Below are 14,106 nucleotides of genomic sequence, written 5' to 3' on the forward strand. Positions count from 1 at the left end.
AGTTAACTTTCCCAGGTTTTCACAGCTACTGTGTGGATTTAAATTTAGGTTGGTTGAGTCCAGACTTCCTGTCTGCTTTTTAAACTATATTTTACAGCCCCTCCAGCTGGGAAGATACTAGATATTTTTTACTTTTTTCAACCAGTCTGGCTTCTTTACCTCACATCAACTCCAGTAAATTCAGTTTTAACACTAATTTAAGTTCTTAACTGCTTAGTATTCTTGAGGAAGTTTTAATCTTCTGAAGGCCCAAAATGTTATTTTATAGTAACCTACCTCTTACAGGCTTTTTATTCTGGTGCCATCTTCTATCTCGATAGTTCAGTTAACTGTCTTGGCTTACTGAAATGCCTTTTGGGGGCAACGGGGTACTTACCATGAATGTCATGGACCAATCAGCATAATTTATGTACTCCAAAAGAGAAAAATTTGAGGTACTACTTCCCTTCTTTGAAACATTTATGTCTGAGTATTCAACATGAAAGAAAAATAGTCATTATTTTAAGAAAATTCAGTGTTAATCTTGATATTCTATTTAATATATAGTTTATTCTTTAAATAAATGATTTCTACCTCGTAAGTCTAGGGTGCTTGGTTAGCTTGAAGTACTTAAGGCATTATCTAAATAACACTATCTCTGGCTACCCTAGGATAAGGTTCTTCCTAATTTTAATGGCTTTTAAAATGTATTATGTTCTAGAGATAGAGGTGGTAAGGATTGTACAACAATGAGAATGTACTTAATGCCACTGAATTTTACACTTTAAATGGTTAAAATGCTGAATTTTGTATTACATATGTTTTACTACAGAAAAAAAATATGGTTTAGAAGTTCAAAGTGGCCTGAGATTATCAAGCAATTAGCAATCAAATATTTTTGAGAGGTTTTTGTTCCAGATAAGTTGAGTAAGGTGTGACAGAACAGATTGTCTCAATTCTTCTTATCCTATCATCATTGGCTAATCAAATTAAATGTTCTTAATACTAAGCTGTTCAAAGAGAAAAAAATTATTTGAGTGCAGGGATAAAAAAGGAAGTATGGTAATGATATTACAGGGCGGTCATCCTCACTCAGGATTGATATGATGAAGGTGTCTTTTGGACTTGGCTACTGTTGGCCCCTGGCATTAGTTTTTTGTTCAGAAAGGCAGCTAAGGACTTAAGTAGGCTATTTGTCACCTCAACAGGTGGGATATACTTACTGGCAGCTCTAACTCATAAGTAAGGCTCAGACTTTTAGGTTCCCCACTCCCACTTCTCCCATTCCCTCCCTGTTCCAGTATCAGGAGAGATTTAAAATGTTCACTCATTGGATTCACAAAAATTAAGAGATCATGCTGGTGAATATATGGGAAACATTGTTGATGGTGGTGTCTGTGGATTGCATAACTTTTTGAAAAGTAATCTGGTATTAACTATTAGAAATTTTTAAATACTCGTACATTTGGCCTAATCTCACTGGGTTGCCATTACTATGAGGGGGATATTAGTACAAGAATGTTTTTTGCTGTGTTGTTCATAGTGGCAAAAAAGTAGAAGCAAGGTGGAAGCCAATCAGGAACAAATTTTGTTCTATCAGTTATAAGGCTAACGTACATCTATTAAAAAGTACGTTAAATCTATATGTAGTGGCCTAGAATGATGGCCATGCTATATTGCGTGTTTAAAAGTTGTGGAGTGTAGTATGTGGTATGATCTTAGAAAACAAACCAGAATTATATATGTGTTTGAGAATAGAGAAATGTGTAGGATTCATATCAAACTGTTAAAACTCCTTATGTCAGGGAGGTAAACTTAAGAGATAGGATTGAATTAACTTTTCTTGTCCAAACATGTTTGATTTGTTATAGTACTGTTTTTATCATTTTTTTAAAAAAGTTTCTGAAGTAAAAGGAAGTCAAAAGGGATGGGGGAGAGATTTATAATGACAGAAATTGTAATAGGGATTGTGGGGTGAGTTAATGACAAGGTACAAGAGAAACCTTGGTACTGGTAACTGTCTTGATGTGGGGATTGGTTACACAGGTGTATTCACTTTGTAAAAATCCACCTAGTTGTAAGCTTACGATTTGTACAGGTTATTGTGTATATTATATCAGTTAAAAGTTTATTAAAATTATGGTACAGCAACACAATAGAATACTATTACATTTTTAAATACTTTTAATATTTAATGATATATGCAATTGGGCAAATAACAGGACAACCCTATTATTATAAAACATATAAATGCACAGAATGAAGACTGGAATAAAAACATACAATATTATTAATAGGTATTATGTCCAAAAGATAATTGTTTTTGTTTGGGGGGGGTTGTTTGTTTTGGGAGCTGGGTCATTTAAAAAGTCTGTAGAATTCGGAGAGCAAAGCCAGATTACAGGATATTAAGCTGAAAATAAAGGTAAAGAAGGAGAGAGGAAAAGTTTTTTGGGTTTTTGTGTGTGTGTGTGTGTTTTTAAACAATGCTAGAGAGGTACAGTAAGGTCAGGTAATTTCTTTTAACCCCTGCTAGGAAGGGATGCCTACTAGTAAGGGACTGATTTCAGGTGTCAAGCCATCATATAATAGTAGAACCATATGAAAAATTTTCTCCTTCAGCAAATTCAGTTTGGTTTTTACAAATAATTCATGCTTGATACTTAGGTTTTGTTTTTGTTTAAGCATTTAGTTTTAATGAAACTGTGTCATTGATATAATAGTTACAATTGATTGTAGCAGATGCAATTCATAGTAGTTTAAGAAACCTATATTCTGTTCTCAATCTCACCTAGTTCACTGAGGTAATTTGCTCAGACCTTTTTGCTCCATAGTTGCCAAATGGGAGCAAATAATACCTCCTCTGCTCAGATAATAAAATGAGAAAATGTATGTGAAAACACGTTAATAGGATTAAACACTATCCAATTGTAAGATTACATTTTCTTGTTTTTCTTTCAGCCCAAAGTCATTAGTTGTGAAATGTGGTTATTTCAGATAGAATTTATCTCAACGAAAGTTCGGAAGGTGAAGTTTATGAAAGAACGCATTATTTTAGTCAAGTTCTGCAAATGTAAATGCAACATTCAGTGTTTATCGAGATGTGGGTTGTGATTGCAGTGCATCTTTAATATTTTAGACTAATTATTAGTATTTGGTGCTTTATATATCAAATTGAAATGCAAACATTTTTATTTCTTCTCCATAAGTATTGTTGAGCTGTCAGGGTAATTATCAGATGTTTTTCCCCTATTACAGTCACTCTTAATTATTAACCGTATTAACTTAAAATGACTAAAACCCCAAATCAGATCTGTTCAGGTGTTTCGCGTGGTTTTGATAAAGACCTGATTTTTGTTTAGCCCTTAAATCAGTAATAATCTGGACGGAATTAGAGTTGGGTTGGATGGAGGAAACTGCGTGGCACTAGGACCCAGGGGGCTCCCCCGAGCGGATCTAGGGGCCAGATTGCAAATTCGCGGTGACTCAGTCTGGTCGGCTTCTTGCGCTCAGCGGCCGCGGCGGCAGCAGCAGACGTTGGCGGCCGAGCTGCTAGGATCAGTTCTCCCGGGTTTCACCGTCCGAGACTTCCTTCGGGGCGCCCCAGGCAGGTCCGAGGCGTCTAGGGAGCGCAGGGGTCGTTCTGGCGGGGAGAAGCGGGTTGCTCGGCGCGGGAAGCACTCGGGCCTGTGCACGGGGAGTAACATTTGCTCCTCTCTTCCTGTGTCTGGCTTTATTTGCAGCAAACCAAGATGGAGTATGAGTGGAAACCTGACGAGCAAGGGCTTCAGCAAATCCTGCAGCTGCTGAAGGAGTCCCAGTCCCCAGACACCACCATCCAGAGAACCGTGCAACAAGTATCCTTTCCGAGGCCTCGTCGCCGCCCGTGCAGCTCACACCCCGCGCGGGGGCCGCTCCCGGCAGCCGGGTGGCTCCCCCGCCCCTCCCCCTCCTCCTGCTCCCCGGATCCCTCCGCCCTCCGTCCGCCCGCCACCGCCGCCGCCCCTGCCCGGCGCCTCGCGCACGCGGCCCTCGCGCCCCGGGTTCAGGCTGCCGTCGCGGCCGCCGGCTTCCGGCCAGCGGGAGGCGGGGGCTCCCGGCCGCCGCCCGCGATCGCGACATGTGCGCCGGCCGGGCCGCCACGTCCCTGCCCGGCCGCCGCTGACCCGCCAAGGGAGTGCAGAGCGGCGCGGCAGGGTGCGGACCCCCAGCGCTCCGGCCCACACAATGCGCCCGGCGCAGTGGGGGCGGCGGGCAGAGCGTAAGGCCGGGTGGAGGGCTCTGTGTGCGCGGCGGAGCTCGCCGGCCAGAAATGGGGTGGAGCTGGCGCGGGGTTTGAACGGCCTCTGGGTTGGGCCTGGGGTTCCTCTAGGCTGGAGACCTAGAAGGGGGGGGGGTCTCAGGCTTCACCCCAGGGCTGTTCATGCCAACACCTGTTGCAAGCTCCCTGGCTCCCAAGTGAGATTTTTTTTTTTTTTTTTTAATCTTTGGCTCAAGACTGCTCAATTACCCAAGTCTTTACCGAGTTTGCTAGTGTAGTGTCCTATTGCTACGGTTTTAGAGACAGAAAAGCTTAAGAGAAGCAAAAACCTCTGCTATGTGTGCCTTCTGTAGTGCCCTAAACTGCGGTCAAATGGAAAGCTCTCACCGCATCCAATAAAAGAAACAAATTCACCCGATCGTAAATAATCTTTTTATCTGTTATTTTAAGACGAAGTTAATTCTTTTAAAAAAAACTTTTATGTGTTTTTTGCAAAAAAAAAAAGCCTCAATTTTTATTAATAAGCAGGAAAATTGTTTAATATGGAATCTGATAAGTAAGCTCTTTTGGTGTAATTTGAGCTTATTTAAATTTAAAACACTGTAAGGGTCAAAAATAGAATTCCTTAAGCTCTTGGTAAATAAGTTTCTCTAAGTACTGCATCTCTGTAACTTAAAACCTTGAATAGATGAGTAAGTACCTAATCTTTTAATTAATAGTACTCATTTTGAAATGAAGGTGTTAATGATTTAGGTCTGCTCGGGTTTATTTTTTTTTAAGTCATTTTGCTTGGGTACTGTTAGTACTGAGGGGAGAATTTTCGTTTTGGTGTGTATTGGAGCTTGTACCTGAAACCCTGGTGTGGCTCAGTCTTTTGTGTTTGATAGAAGTTGGTATTTAATGAATTGTACGTGTTACATGACCCAGTTATTTCCTAAGTTAGCCAAGCCCAAAACCGCACTGTAATTTCTTTCCCAGCACTATATATCATAATCTCTTGTTTAGTACATATTAAATACTTTTTACATGTTTGTTACTATGCTTGGGCTAACAATCAAATTTTCAGTTTATTCTGCATGCCTGGAACATAGTATGCTCTCTGCATAAGGAACAAATTAAATTTCAGTAGACAGAGATAAATAGTATTTAAAAATACACAGTGTTTTTATATTTCAAAGTGCCTTATGGTGACCTTGTTCTTTTGTGTCTTCTTGGGAAAGAGTGTATTATTGTTTTTGTATAGGCTTGAGCACCTTTTGAAAGACTCTTATTATGGGTATCATGGACAGGTAGCTCAATTTCTAAGAAAGTGAATCTTATCAGGAAATATTTATGAAAAATCATTGGCATGTCATGTTAATTTGGCCATTCACTTAGGAAAGAAATCACTGGGCAGTTTTGGTCAAAGAAAGTGGTTACCCATTGGAATTTTTCTAGAGAAAGGTATTTTGATAGTTAATTTATGTTCCAGTCACTAAACACTGAGGGTATTGTAGTGTGTGATAAACAGCTAATGTGGTATACCTAGAGTTTGTATCATGGTTTTAATTTTTTAAAAAGATTTAGGTCTATTGAGGAAAAAAATAGAATATTTCTGTCTAATAAAGCACAATTGGGGTGTTACTATAAAGCATAATAGAGGGCATGAAGAAAGATATAGTAGAGCATTATGTCATTATTGGCTGCCAACAAAATAAAATACGTGCACATTTGTGTCACTGAAAATGTTAGATCCTGGGGTGGGTGGGATGCATGGTTGCAGAACTGTTGCAGTGTGATAATTTCATAGTACTGACTTTATGTAATAAGATTTAATATGTAGACTTGCACATAAATAGTATTTTATCTTAATTTTTTGAATTCTAAAGAACAAACGAGTCTAATAAAAGCAGTTTAAGTTAAAAAGTTATTTTATAAAGGTAGTTTCCTTAAATGATGTTTAAAAGACTTGTTTGTGTTTCTTTGGAGTGCTTTTCATTTTTGTCATTATTTTATACTTAAATACCTTTCCCGTGAGGGTTTTTTTTTTCCTTTTAAGTTCAAGTAAATTGTTTCGAAACAAAATTTTTACTGTGTGTGCACTTGTGCTGCTGAAGGTATAACTTGGTTTATGTTGCAGAGAATATAGTTGATATAAAATATTAAGTTTAGTATTTCAGCCATAATGCACCGAAGAGGTTTAACATAACCACCACTGGAATAGCATATTGACAGTTTTAATAAGAGAGCTTTATTCTGACTTTAAAAGAAAAAAGCAAAGGTAAAAATCCCAAAAGAGATTCTTGATTTTAGATTAAAAATGCTTAATTTCTTCCACAGATTACACTGAGAAGTTTCCTTAACTACTATTTGTTCTAGAAACTGGAACAACTCAATCAATATCCAGATTTTAACAACTACTTGATTTTTGTTCTTACAAAATTAAAATCTGAAGGTAAGTAGAGTTTGTGTTTGATAACTACTTAAAAGTTTTTCACACTTTAAGTTTCTTTACTAAGAATTACTCATTTCAAAGGATTACATTATGCTTGCTTTACAGATGTGGAATGAGTTACTACCACTCTAAGCATTTGGATACTTCATGAGCATTCAGTTGTTAATTTGGTGTTTTTATAGTAAACTCCCTCATTCTTGCAAATGAAAAGAGTGTTGCAAACTCTGCTTTGCTGTTTTGCTTCAGTCCTTGTGCATGAATGTCATAAAGATTGATTCTTTTAATATATAGATTGAATGCAGGATTTACTAAGTTACTAGTTATTTACTAAATGAACTAAATTATACAACTATATGTGTGATCATACTTCTGTGATTGAAAGTTTATATAACCAAAATGAAAAATCACGTATAATCCCATCACTCAGATAATTGTTATTAATCTCTTAATTCTACACTCCTTTATATGGCTATGTACTATTTTAAATTTTGACAAAAAATAGGATCGTTCTATTCAAAGACTATTGTTAACTTTTTTTTAAAACTTTTAACAGTATACGTGAAACTTTTTCATTAACTGTTCTGCAACAAAACTTCTGTAACAAAGCCTGAAAACTAGTCTGATTTTTAAATGACATGGGGCATTTGCTTGTTTCTGACACATCTCGTATGTCCCTCTAGACTTAATTCATTTCAGAAATATTGAGCACCCTTCTTTGCTAGACAGTTTGCTGGCTCATGGGCAATAAAAGTGAAAATAAATGAGAATCTGTCCTTGTGGAGCTTACATTGTAATGAGAGGTGTTCTTCATAGAGTTATTTAAGTATTCCCTTCCTGGAACATTGTCAGACACACAGAAGGCACTCAAGTACTTTCTGAGCAACTGACTAGCCTCTAAATGAAAGCACTATACCCTACTCAGTGATGAGTGTTTCAGAAGCCGTGGTGCAGTTAGTAAAAACAATGCACTTGGAGTTGAGGAATAAGTCTTAGACTCTGACACTCATTTTACCTCTGATGCTTTTTTCATCTTCAGAATGCTTGTGTTAGACTACCAGACTGACGGTAAGGTTTCAACTCCAAGCACTAGGGGGTTAATGGCCTTGTAATCTCAGTGACCTTGTATTTATTCAGATTTTAATAATCCGTGCACAGTATAGCGATTTATTTTGAATTATTTTCAAAATTCCTAGTTAATTTTAAAGATAAGAATTTGTGATTGAAATATGTAAAGAAACTTTAAAATTTTCTAAATTTGTCTTAAACTAGAAAGTCCTTCAGCATATCTTTAAGTTCAGCAATTAATATTCCTAGTTTGATAAATATGCATATGGGTTGTTTCTTAATATAGAAACTTAATTTTTCCCATGTACTAGTTTGTAATCAGATAATACTATAAGAACTTAAATATTTAGTAAGTGAACTTTTCTAAAGTGAATTATTTTACTTGAAAAATGTAAGCTGATTGTTTCACTAAGCCATCTGTCATGTCCCCATCCTAAATTCCAAATATTAAGATTGTTATGTTACACACTTTCTTAAAACTTTCTTGGTATATAAGGGTACATGAGAAGTATTTTAAAAAGCAGACAAACCTATAATTCTAACAGCAGGAGAGGTTGAGTATGTAACTGCCTCCCAAAAGACCTATTAATTACAAAACCTTAAAATGTTGGAAAGGATTTTATGCAGGTTTTTTGACCCTAACTAATATGTATTTTCTTCTGTTTATTAGTAATTTCTCAAAGGATCTACATAGTGGGAGCTTTACATTTGTATAACACGTGATACTTCTTCCTGTGTTAATTCATTTACTTGAGACACAAGTTTGTTACGTCTGATTTTCTTTAAAAAAAAAAAAACAGCATTGTGGCCATCCATAATAGAGAAGGAACATAAGTAAATTCTTAAAATGAAAATGCCTATTTAGTAATCTTTTTGCCACTCGTCATGTGAATTTGTTTACACTGAATTGTGGAGTGAAATTTTAAATCTGGAGAGACCTCAGAGATCAGCTCATCTAATTCCCTCACTTCACAGATGAGAGTTGAGGCCTAGTAGTCTTTTTTAAAGAGGAAATGGCCCTTTTTTTTTTTCTTTGAACGGGATATTTTTAATTAAATATTTTAACAAAATATTTTGTATTTTTAATTTTAAATCATTTCACCTCATGTTGTGGTTCTTTAAAGCTCTTCATCTTGTAATCTTAGTTGTAAAAATTATACAGTGTATTGCTTATAAAGAAATTAAAATTTGAAATAAAATACCACTTAAAATTATGTGACTGAATTATTAAGGGCTAACTTAAGGCAAAAATATTCTTGCTCGAGGAAGTTGAATATCTGGCTATTATTTCATTGATTTTGTGACAGTTTTAAAATTTTGAGAGAGTTTAGAAGTGTTTTTGTTTCATTTTAAGTTACTGATCGAATGATTGTAATTGAAACCAGGAAGAAATATTTAGAAGGTGACATAAAAAGTTTCTGGGCTATATTGCTGTGGTGGCTTGAGTGGGGTTTATATGCAAAGAAACATTTCTATCTTTTTTGCCTCCCATGTGTTTTACCCTTGAAGATTTCAATGCCAGTCAGACTTTGGGAGCATACTAGTAACTAGAACAAGCTTGGGGTATTTTATTTTGTAATAAGGTATGTAAGACAGTACTGCTGTAATAGCATATTCTGTTAATACACCAGCTCTTCATGTCTTCTAGCCTTTTTAAGGATGGTGATACTGTACAGTGCGTCAAGCGTAGGCTCTGGAACCAGATTCCTAAGGTTAATATTTTGGCTTCCCCACTTCGTAGCCTTGTGTGACTTTGGCAGAGGCCTCAGTTTCCTCGTTTGTGCAGTGGAGATAATAATTCCTGTCTCATGAGGTTGTGAGGATCAAATACAAATTACTTGGAAAGCACTTAGCAGTGTTTAGTACCTAATAAGCATTCGAAAAATGTTAAGTATTGTTAATGTTGGTGATGACGCCAATTGTTAAAGCATCTGTTATATTCTACTAGTATTGAATTACTTCTCGAAAGTTTGTTAACGGCATCTATGGTTTAAACTTCTTTTAAGTAAATTCTATTTTTAAAAAAACTTTGGGAAATTTAAAAATTGTTTTACCCTTTTTTTTTTTTTAGCTCAGAGGCAAGTGAAAAACATGATATAAATGAGCGGCAATTATTTGTATGTGAAGGTGATCCCATATATTCTTTGTCAACTGAATTTTTTAATAGAATATCTATAGTGACTAATACTTTGAGTTCTGTAATTTGCTGTTTATATCAGGTTCCAATAAAGCTTGAGTACAGTGGCCATATATAAATTAAATTAACTCTTAAATTAAATCAGTGGTTCTCAACCAGGTGCTATTTTGCCCCCACCCCTGTCCCCCAGGAGACATTTGACATTATCTGGAAACATTTTTGGTTATCCTGACTTGGAGAGGTAATACTGGCACCTATGGCCAGTGATACTGCTGAACATCTTAAAGTACACAGCACTCCACAGCAAAGAATTACCAGCCCAAGATGTCAGTAGTGCCAAGGTTGAGAAACCCTGAACTGTAAATCATGGCGCTAATCCTTCAATAATCATTTATGGTATTTTTTCCTGGTTATAGCAAAATTACTGAAATGTTACAATCAGTTTTTGAGTATATTTTTAAAGTTACTGTTCCTGGTACATTTTGAAATGGAGTGAAATTCAGTACTATTGTTATTTTATTACAGATGAACCCACAAGATCATTGAGTGGTCTCATTTTGAAAAATAATGTGAAAGCACATTTTCAAAACTTCCCAAATGGTGTAACAGACTTTATTAAGAGTGAATGTTTAAACAACATTGGTGACTCCTCTCCTCTAATTAGAGCCACTGTAGGTAAGTAATCTGTTAACAATTTTGCTTATCCTGTTTGTAACTGGGTTGAGTTTTGATATAACAGACCATTTCCATAGCAATTTTTGTCATCCATTTCATGTTAAATTGTGATGGGGGAAAACTTTTCATTGCTGCTTTTGAGAAAATGCTATCAATTACAGTAAAAGCTCTCTTAAGCCATTGAGACCAGGTTCACTGGTCTTAAAGTTGGTTACAATGGGGCATTAACAAGTGGTATTAGTTTAGGACCACGGTTTTTTCTCTAGGTTCCTTAATTATCTGGCTTCCTGGTGTCATACATGGGATATAATTTACAGTTTCACTTTCTTTTACATGGAAAGAAAAACTTCTTTGTAAAACAACCTATGTATAGGACCTTACTTTTGCTGTATCCCCCTCCTTGTTCTTAATATTTGCCTGTCTACACCTAATTACAGCAAGTTTTGAGTCTTTTCGGGGTGTTAAACTTGTTTTCAGTAAAAGAACAACTTCCTATCATAATAACTGGTATAAATAAATTTGGGAGCCAACACAACTGACTGTTGGTAAGCACAACACACATCACTTGGTGGAAGCCGAAATAGATGTACTATAGAGTAGTTCACCAAGGGGCAGATTCAATATGCCACGGGGTTTCAGCAGCTATATTTTACAAGGACCTGGAAAGCTTCTATTAATCTGGCATATTAGTTAAATAGAAATCAGTCAAGAATCTCCATAATGAGTCAGTCAGTTTTGTTAAAAGTTCTTTGTGTTTGTACTTTTGTCTCATGGTGGATTTGAAAAGTACCTAGTTCATCTTTTACTTAAAAAGCAGATGCTCTGTAACTTCCCTTCAAATATTAAACACTGTTATTATTAACACTGATTTTAGATAGGATAGATAGAGGGCATTTATAATTTGAGAAAAGGGTCTCCCTAGGTTATTTTTATAGACCCTCATGTACCCTCCTAATTTTCTACCGAATTCTTTACTCTGGTAAAAAGGATGGTGAGTGTGTGCCAGTCTTCTTAAAATTTTTTAATCTTAGCAGTACGTAGCCGAAATCTTGACGAGGAAGTATATTTGGAAGGACCACATTTCAGTGACTATGTGGTAATCCATTAGATAGGCGTAATTGTTTCTCCCATTAAAGAATGAATGGTTGGTTTGTGGTTTTCTTCAGTGAACATCCTTTTATGTATGTTCATACACAGGTGGGAAAATTTCTATAGAATTCATTCAACTCTGCTGGCATCAGATTTTTGGAAAGTGGATGAGATTATATGGGGCAAGATAAATTTGAATTTGTGGCTGCCAGCATTCTTCAGTGCTCTCTTAGCAGAAGTCATAAATGTCAGACTGTTGTAGCTTGTGTTTAATTTTTATTATTGCTTGCTTGAAGACATACTTGGTTTCCTTTAGGCAGATTGGTGGTGTCTCTTTCCCTCGGTTCTTTTATATTTCAATTTTAGGAAAGAATAAATGGCAATAAGGAACAGATCTACTATTAGTCTTGCTGCTTTTTGGTCTTACCAGAAGGCTACTTGATTGTTAGGGTTATATCTTTAAAATGTTGTCAATACATTGACCCTCTTACCATATAATTTTTTTTAGTGGAGAATAAATATTGGCCAAGAACTTGACTCTGCATTTTTTTTTTTTAACTCTTTACCATTGGGAGCAACCTTCTCAAAACTAACAGTGGAAAATTCAAAGAGAATTTTTGTACACATGAATAGTGGAATTTGCTGTTTAGTAATAATTATTGAGTATTTATTACATGCCAGGCATTCTGTATACATGGTTCACTGAATTCTCAAAATAACTATGGAGAGAGAACTTTTTCTTTATTTTTACAAATTAGTATTTTGAAGCTTAGATTATATACAATTTGCCTACTGTCAGAGTTTATACTCTTATAGTACGAAAAGATCTGTAATTGCCAAGCAATATTACATTATACTAATATTAAATTTACTAAGGCATAGAAAAGTATTACAAAACTTTTGTGTTACAAATTTGTGTATCTGCATAATCCTTAACTATTACAACTAAGCTACACAGCACAGTTGAAATCATTAGATCAGTCAGTGACATGATCAGTCAGCCTGTGGCACTTAGCCTCCATGATTCAAGATCTCCTTGCCAGCAATTGAGTAAATGGGGACTGTTGTGGGGAGTATATGGCCTGTCTGCAGGAGAGGGATTGTTTGCAGAGTGAGCATCTAGGATTGTTCTCAATTAAGGGCCCATCTACTTTCTCACTCTGTACCATGGGCCATGGTTTTGATCCTATGTTAAGTCCGAGAGCTGTTCTTAGCTTCCTGATGTGTTTTTATTTGAACCTAACAGACTCATACTCATTGCCCAATGGTAAGTGCTGCTAACATTTTGGTATATTTTCTTTCCACTCTTTTGTATATGATCTCTACAAAATAGGGATAATTTTAACTAGTAGAATTATTCTTGGTACTGTTGGAGAAGAGCAAATTGTAGTCTTTGGTACAGATACTTGTTAAAAATAAGATGGAGTGTTGGAAAACAAGACTAGAAAGATCTGATTTATGCTGTAGGTTTTCCACGTATGTGTCATGAGGGTCCTTGATGAATGTTGTTATTGACATGGGGTTGCAAGTCTGGCTGATACGGAACATTTAAGTGTGTGTGTGTACGTGTACATCCCCATGCACATACCTGTAAGCACGCATATTAGCTTGTGGTTGTTCACATGGCAGTGTCTTAACATAAAGCAGTCAGATCCCCTAAAGGTGTGTGTTTTCTTTCAAGGTATTTTGATTACAACTATAGCCTCCAAGGGAGAATTGCAGAACTGGCCTGACCTCTTACCAAAACTCTGTAGCCTGTTGGATTCTGAAGATTACAACACTTGTGAGGTAACGATTTTTACTTCATACGTATTTTTTCTTTTCTATTTTCTTTGTCTTGTTGCTTATTAGTAACCTTAAGAAAAAAAATTTCCTCTGAAACATCAAATTTCAAAACTTAGAAGCCTAAAGTTACCTTCTTCTGTTACATTAGTGATCATTTATCTTACTGGTGTTTTTTTTTTGAAGACCATTAAGGTGTAAAACCTCTTTACTATATTTTCTGCAAGGAAATACCTTCTGTAACTGTATTGTAATAAATTTACCAAATTCCCAGAACATGAGTATGTTTTCAGCTTCTCTAAATTGTTTTTGTGCCTCTTGTTTTTTGTTATAAGATGTATCAAGTCTAGTTTTAATCCTTTATTAATTACAATCTTTTGCTGGGGACCCTTTGCCACTGATCAAATCAGTAGCAACCTTTCCATTTGGGGAGGTGAGAGGGAGTCAGTATGAATTTGTCTTTCTGTAATTTCTCACTTAGTGACTACCTTAACCATTTCTTTCATTAACAGACTTCCAGTTTGGGTAGAAATCTGTTTTAAATGGAAATCATTTTAGGTATTTGCCTCTCTTAAGGCAGTGATCTATCTCTGTCTCAAAAAAGAGTAAGGCTTGGAGACAGAGCAGGCATAGGAATAACCGAACAAAAAGGAATCAGGTGGTCTTTTGACTTAACATTTTGTT

General features: G+C 36.1%; 1 protein-coding gene across 3 annotated transcripts in view; it reads left to right on the forward strand.

The window, feature by feature from the left end:
- TNPO1 (transportin 1) overlaps positions 1-14,106 on the forward strand; it is an 85,468-nt gene that overhangs the window by 26,615 nt on the left and 44,747 nt on the right. Inside the window, exons 1-5 of one of the 3 annotated variants that reach the window (XM_010949304.3) lie at positions 3,437-3,590; positions 3,723-3,836; positions 6,599-6,674; positions 10,402-10,551; positions 13,322-13,428. In XM_010949304.3, the coding sequence (XP_010947606.1) occupies positions 3,732-3,836; positions 6,599-6,674; positions 10,402-10,551; positions 13,322-13,428 (438 nt within the window). In that variant the 5' untranslated portion in view covers positions 3,437-3,590; positions 3,723-3,731. Of the gene's footprint in view, positions 1-3,436; positions 3,591-3,722; positions 3,837-6,598; positions 6,675-10,401; positions 10,552-13,321; positions 13,429-14,106 lie in introns of those variants that run through there. The other 2 variants (XM_010949305.3, XM_074359579.1) reach the window with 2 other exon arrangements.

The sequence above is a fragment of the Camelus bactrianus genome, chromosome 3 (assembly GCF_048773025.1).
Source record: "Camelus bactrianus isolate YW-2024 breed Bactrian camel chromosome 3, ASM4877302v1, whole genome shotgun sequence".
Taxonomy (NCBI): Eukaryota; Metazoa; Chordata; class Mammalia; order Artiodactyla; family Camelidae; genus Camelus; species Camelus bactrianus.